Source organism: Carex rostrata, chromosome 19 (genome assembly GCF_964058835.1).
Source record: "Carex rostrata chromosome 19, lpCarRost1.2, whole genome shotgun sequence".
Lineage (NCBI taxonomy): Eukaryota > Viridiplantae > Streptophyta > Magnoliopsida > Poales > Cyperaceae > Carex > Carex rostrata.
This window is the reverse complement of record NC_135936.1, coordinates 5,574,781-5,581,840: the sequence shown is the minus strand read 5'-3', so window position 1 is coordinate 5,581,840 and position 7,060 is coordinate 5,574,781. Positions and strand designations below refer to the sequence as shown.

At 33.6% G+C, this 7,060-nt stretch overlaps 1 protein-coding gene across 1 annotated transcript; it reads left to right on the top strand.

Annotated features, from left to right (window-relative positions):
- On the top strand, positions 1-5,392 carry LOC144571624 (glucan endo-1,3-beta-glucosidase 11-like). The gene is made up of 6 exons (XM_078320974.1): positions 1-107; positions 491-778; positions 1,831-2,219; positions 2,573-2,938; positions 3,654-3,832; positions 4,951-5,392. Exons 1-5 carry the CDS (start codon positions 38-40, stop codon positions 3,729-3,731), a joined length of 1,191 nt encoding a protein of 396 aa, XP_078177100.1. The 5' UTR covers positions 1-37; the 3' UTR covers positions 3,732-3,832; positions 4,951-5,392.
- The last annotated feature ends 1,668 nt before the right edge of the window (positions 5,393-7,060 follow it).

Below are 7,060 nucleotides of genomic sequence, written 5' to 3'. Positions count from 1 at the left end.
CTCTCTCTCTTTCTCTCTGTTTCACACTCTCTCTAAAATGGATGCTTCATTAGGATTCAGAACAAGGATGATACCTATTATTCTTGTATATATTCTTTTCCCCTCAGGTGCATTTCCTTTTCATCTAAGTAGCGTTTGTATGCGTAGCGTACGTAGAGCATATATAGACATTTTTTTCTCAACCAAGCCAACTATTGCCTCTGATCTCTCCATTGGCAAGTGAAAATGGAGATATGTCATGTAGAAGCACTTGTGCACTGAATCTTAACTAGCAAGCTTTCAACAAAATATGCATGCGGAATATAAGAAAACAATGATCAGAAAAAAAAATGCCTTCATTTTTATACTGAAGAAAATTAATTCTCCATTCTGCATGCATGCATGCTCAAAAAATTTCCTTCGTTAGTTAAGCTATATTTTGTAGATATACATTATTTACCAATTATATTTTTTTTCTTGAACTCATGATATGTTCCCCTTGGCATTTTAGAGTTTGGATTGCTTCAATTTGGTTCAAGCCTTGGGATAAACTATGGACAAGTAGCAAATAACCTGCCATCACCAACAGAAGTGGTATCAATTTTATGCTCCCTTCAAGTTACCAAGACAAGGATTTACGATACGAATCCGCAAGTTCTCACCGCCTTCGCCAACTCTAGCATTGAACTCATCGTGACTGTACCAAACGACCAGGTCGCTTCGATGATGAATCCATCTCAGTCTCTACAATGGATCTCGACTAATGTAAAACCCTACTTGCCGGCTACACGCATTACCGGTAATTAAGTACTATATATGCCTTAATTAAGATGTTCTTTAGGCCAGTGACACACACATTTTTCTGCAAGAATTATTTTGCATGATTTAAATGTTTTATTATTCCTCTATATATAACAGTAGTCCATTACATGAATTTTCATAAATAAACTATTTTAGATATTACTTAATATTATCAGAGAAAAGTTGCAAAAAGCTGAGAGGTTATAGCAGTAACATGCAGCCTTTTCCAGGACAAGAAATGTGATCCATGTAATTAAAATAGCATATCAAGCACAATCTAAAATTTATGTCTTTTTATTTATTTATTTTATCCTCAAAAACATTTTGTTCCATACCAAAGGCAATTGACTTTGCAAAACGGTCCCCCTCTCAAAAGATGTACAGTAGACTTGTATATTGAAGATATGGTGCGCTTTCACAAATTTAGAAGGGAGTTATTCTTCATAAGCATTTCATTCTATTTCTTAGCTTTGCAAATAGTATCTTTTTTATGATGCATGCATTTACAGAACTAATATGACGTGTGTATATATATATGCTATGTAACATACATATAGATCAATCTTCTATAATTTTTGCCATGCATTTTTCCATGTGCTGGGTGCTCCAAATTAATAAAGTAACTTGACACAAAGCGCATGCATGTGTAAATTTATTTTCATTCAATTTCTTGATGCATCATATATAAGTGGAGCCTATTATAAATCATAGTCACAAGATTCACGAATTAAACTCGAATAATTTGTTTTTTCTGGTGATACCAAACTGAAAGCCAAATTATTTAGTTGACCGAATTAAACCCGAATAATTTGCGAATTTTATAAATTGTTCCCGAATTTTACGAATTATTCGCGAAATTTTTCCCAAAACTTTTTTTTTCCTCTCTTGCAGGACTGAAATCTCTGATCCAAATGATTTTGAATCATTTCCGAATTATACCCAAATTATTTCTGAATCACGAATTTTTTACCTCGCCGAACCGAACCCGAATAATTCATTTGTCACTGTGTTACAAATCAACAAATAACCAGAAATTTGAATCTGTTACAGGCATTGCAGTAGGAAATGAGGTTTACACAACAGATGACGATACCCTGAAAGCAAACCTCGTACCGGCCATGGTTAGCATGCATTCAACACTGGTACAACTAGGGTTAGACTCCTACATCCACATTACCACTGCTGCCTCCTTGGCAGTGCTAGAGACCTCATTTCCTCCCTCTATGGGTTCATTTAAAACAGAGCTTGCACCACAGATGTCCCAATTTCTCAGTTTCCTAGCCCAAACCAAGGCACCCTTTTGGATCAATGCATACCCTTATTTTGCCTACAAAGACGACCCGGCTCGAGTCGAGCTCGACTATGTGTTGTTCAACCAAAACAACGGCATGGTCGACCCGTACACACATTTGCACTATGACAACATGCTCTATGCTCAGGTATCGTCATCAATTAGTTGCATTTGGAATCATTAATTAATAATCATTCATAAATCAATTATTTATTTAAGCTTATTGAGCATGTTGCACTATGGCATGGTTAATTAAGCTTATTGAATACTTTAAATTAATGATTCTGTTGACAAAAAAATGTGCATTTTTTTCCATGTTTCATATTATAATATTTTTTGTCATGAGATTGGTCAACAAGATATAGAGATCCAATAAAAATAGAAATACAAATCTGCACTGTAATATATTACATTTACGAGGGTGGATCTGTAATTGTAACATCAATCTTAATTAACGACTTACCTTTTCCTGTATTCAAATCATGTACAATTTACAAACAGGTTGATGCTGTAACATTTGCAATAGCAAGGCTCGGATATGGCAATATACCAGTACAAGTGTCAGAAACTGGTTGGCCGTCGAAAGGGGACACGAATGAAATAGGTGCATCACTTGAAAATGCTAGGGCTTACAACAGGAACCTGCTAGTGAGACAGCTGAAATCTGAAGGAACTCCGGTGAGACCGAATCAAAAATTGGAGGTGTACCTTTTTGCTCTGTTTAACGAGAACCTGAAACCGGGACCCACGTCTGAGAGAAACTACGGGTTATACCGACCTGATGGTACCGTGGCTTACAATTTGGGGCTGACATCTCTAAGTAGTACATCTACTGCTTCAATTTCTCTCACCTCCTCTGCTTCTCCGGTATGTCATAATATACTTGTCCGTTTAGTCCCGGTTATTTTTACAAAAAATTACTTGTTACTGAAAAATGAAAACATGTCAGTTAATGAATAAAACATCAAAATATCAATCAGTGATAACAGCAGTAAGCCTTTAATGAATTATAATTGACTAAGTATAAATACTGAATTCCTCTGTTCATTCTCAGTCTTTTGTGTACAAAGGAGAAACAGAGAGAATAATGACCGTTAGATTGGAGAATTATGACCGTTGACAATGGACATTTAAAATATAATTTTTGGGGTGTTTTACAATTCTTAGCATAATGAAGAATATCTTTTAACAAAGTAAGAGATTTCATTGCTTAAACAATATGACAAGAGTATATTCGAAACTTCTTGAAAAAGATATACGGTTAATCATGTAATCATGATATTGATTTTTAGTCTAATCACAGTCCCATTGAAAGAGATCTACGATAGCATACTTAGATGTCAAAGGACAGTATCTAAATCAAATATGCTTTGCTTTTCGAGTCAATAAATCACATCTTTAGTGCACTAAGTACGTCGTTAGAGGCCTAGTGAGGGATAAAAAAGGCCAATAGCATTTAAAAAGTATATCAAACCAATCCTGCTTGGGACCTCATAAATCATAATTGAATAGTTGATTCCATAGGAGTTAGTTGTTAAACATGATTTTAATGTTAAAATTCTTCGATTATATATAAATACAGGCAAACAAGATGGCATTTGAAAGCTTGAGGAACTTGATCATAGTATGTGTAGTAGTAATTCATGCTCTAATGAGATAACCAAAAGAGTTTAATTTCCGGTTTGGCTTCCTTGGTGAAGGACAGAATATCAAAAATTTCTTAGCTAATTTCCAAGACCAAAGGAGGTGTACCAAATCCAGGTATGGACCCCTTATCCAGTTACCTTTTCTCTTTCCTTTTGTGAAAATATATTTACCTTATCTTATAGTACAATTTCCCTTTATATCTTATACGCCATCGGAGGAAAAAGGCACCTTTGTTTCTTTCTGAAGTGCGTTATGACTTATGATGTCTTCAGTTTGCGCCTATTGTAGCTTCTCTTCTATTAATAGTCCAAATCAAAAATGGTTTACCACAAAGTGAATTTATCTTTAGTATAAGCAAACCTAGATAATTTGAGGTATATATAACTAGGGGCGGAATTAGACTTCCAAACTATAGGGGTCAGATCAATCATATAAAATTTTCGTGTATAGAATGGGAGTCAATTTTATAAAATCATGTATAAATACAAAAAAAAATTAATATGAATGGGATCAATTGACCCCATTAGTTCTTCTTACCTCTGTCCCTTTATATAACATAAATTGAACACATAACACGGAAAATTTAACAGCAACTTGTCTTCATTTTTTTTTTTTTGTACCACAAAAGATAATGTTGTTTTCAACTACAGATTCTTCATAGAGTTAGCTAGATATTGTAGTGTTTGCTCTTTATATGTACTCCCAACATTTTCTTCCCTTTTATGAAATAGCACTACCTACCTACATATATTTTAAATTTTAGTATACTGCATATCATAGTGTTTGATATCATTTTATACTTGTATCATGATTTAATATTATTTGTTTAATAAAGAGATCTACACATCTCTGCACTCCACATAGCTTACCTAAGCAACCATGTTATGGGGCCAATGTGACAAAGGAAAAAAGGGAAACACTTTGAGAGGATATTCTTAACACATGCATGCATGGTTGTTGTTTAAGATTTTTTTTTTTTTGTTTTTGTTTTGAATTTTTGTATATCAACCAAGTTCAGAGTGCAATTAATTTTCCATACAGAAGCTGGGAACAAGTGCACCTGGGTATCATATGCCATTGATAGGGATTGACAAACTAATTAAAATCATAGCAAGAGATTCCCATAAACACAAGTTATTTCATTCAAGATGTGTACAACTTGCCACACTTTAGCAGTTTAGCATGCCATCCAGACTTGTTTGTCTAAACCTTTTCCCTTTTTGCAATTGTAGGAAAAGCAAAGGTGTTAAAAGGGATAGATGGCCCCTTTGGCTACGTGGATCACACTACAATCTCTACCTCTAGAATTCTCTCTCTCTCTCTCCTTTACTTTATTCTTTGATTTCTTTTAAGGGCTCTTATCACACGCCAATTAATTAACCAACCGGCTCAAATGGCGTATTATTATATTAATTAGAGGGGAATAAGTAGAGACCTAATGGAGGATTATTGGAACTTGCGGTGCTTTCTGCGGAATAACTTTATTCTCTGACCAAAACCGTAGGAATTGTTTACATGTCTGTTATTGGGGACATGTGGATGTGTAAAGAATGCTTTTGAGGTGTGTACATATATGAGGGTTTACTTCTTTAGCTCAATGTATTCTTTGGAATTACTTGATTGATTTGACAACTGATTCTTTATTTATTATCAAGAAATTTGGATCTTGCTTTAATTGCTAGTGCCATTTCCGTCATGTTATCTAGGGGTGTCAATGGGTACAATACGGGTAGGATGGAACCATTTTCACACCCGTACTCACTAAGAATTGATCTTATTCATATCTTACTTATATCCGTTAAGAATTTGTCTTATTCTACTCTATACATATCCATTAAGATTAGTGGATAACAAAATAGTAGTGGACGAATAACGAATAATACAAATATAATAATTTTATTAATTTTTCAAATAAACCATCAAAATTTATCATATCATACATATGCAATCACAATTACTAAAATAAAATTAAAATATAAATATGCAATTAATTCTAAGTAATAGTTTTTTATTAAGAAAAAAAAATCAAAATCACAAATATCTCTTCTAACAAATTCAATTCCTTAACTAAATAATAAAACATTCAAATAAAAAAGTAAAATGTCCTTATGATATAATTTATTTTATATAATTACTCATTACCCAACAGGTACGAAATAACCTTTATCCGTACTCATACATATTTATCTAACAAAAAAAAAATTCTTACTCATACTCATATCCAATAAATTAGCAAAAAAAAAAAAAAAAAAATTACCCATACCCATCTTATTGAATACGACACGGGTAGAGTAAACGGGTGTCATTGACACCCCTAATGTTATCTTTCTAAGTGTAAATAGTTGGGGAATATTAATTTATAATTGTGTATTTATTTATGTATGAAAGTTTCAGCTCTCACCTCACATTAACCAAATCTTTTAGTACATTAAATTGTTCAGTCTCTTAAATTTTCCCTTGATTGAAAGCTATGGAGATGCCAAATTTATGTATTTATTCCGATATTATGTAGTGAAGCAAACGCAAAATCAAAACCAAAATATTTATTCATGTAAAAAGAAGCCATACAATGTATACACATGATCAAAATTATATATTGAATTAGAAGGACAGAGATAACAGAAAAGAAGTAAACGCATGTCAAAACTACTTATAAACAGTGCCTCTTTGTTTTCTTGATTTCTTCTCTCTCTCTCTCTCTCTCTCTCTCTCTCTCTCTCTCTCTCTCTCTCTCTATGTTGTGCTGCCATAAGCAAGGCCCAACTCAGCAACACTACTTTCTTCTCTTTCCAATCAAAGATCAACCTGGAATCTCTAAAACATGACTAAGGATATGCACTGCATGAAGCTTTGCATTGTCATAAATTGGCACTTTTCAGTCTGAAAAGGGACAGGCTCAAAGCACGATTGGCCGAATGTTTGGTTCATAGGACATCCCTTTTCCTAAGATTGCAAAGTCACCTGCTTTTTTTTTTGCTTGTTTTTCCTTTTCTTTACCTCAGCTTCTTTAGAAAGCATGATATTCCATGCCTATAAAAAAGATTCCAAAGGTCTATCAGATTATACAGACAACAGGTTATAGCTAGACTGTACTGCTTATCCATGCAGACATAGCATTTTGTTGCATATAAAGTATAAATATACGAAATAATTCAACTTTACCACTGACCACAGGAGGTGTCAAAACAACTTAGCATTAACATGTCCTTTTATTTTCTTCCCCTTGAATATTTTCAAGCTGAAGGGACCATGGAAGACTTGACTATGCATTATTCTAACAAAAAGAACAAAATCTTGAATGCGTCGACATATTTCTCAGGTCAAACAACTAAACAAATAGAA

Excerpts from the sequence above, each read along its gene's own strand:
- LOC144571624 (XM_078320974.1), top strand. The coding sequence starts at position 38 with ATGGATGCTTCATTAGGATTCAGAACAAGGATGATACCTATTATTCTT. Across the intron at positions 108-490 it reads ATATATTCTTTTCCCCTCAG|AGTTTGGATTGCTTCAATTT; the intron begins GTGCATTTCCTT and ends TTGGCATTTTAG. Across the intron at positions 2,939-3,653 it reads TCACCTCCTCTGCTTCTCCG|GCAAACAAGATGGCATTTGA; the intron begins GTATGTCATAAT and ends ATATAAATACAG.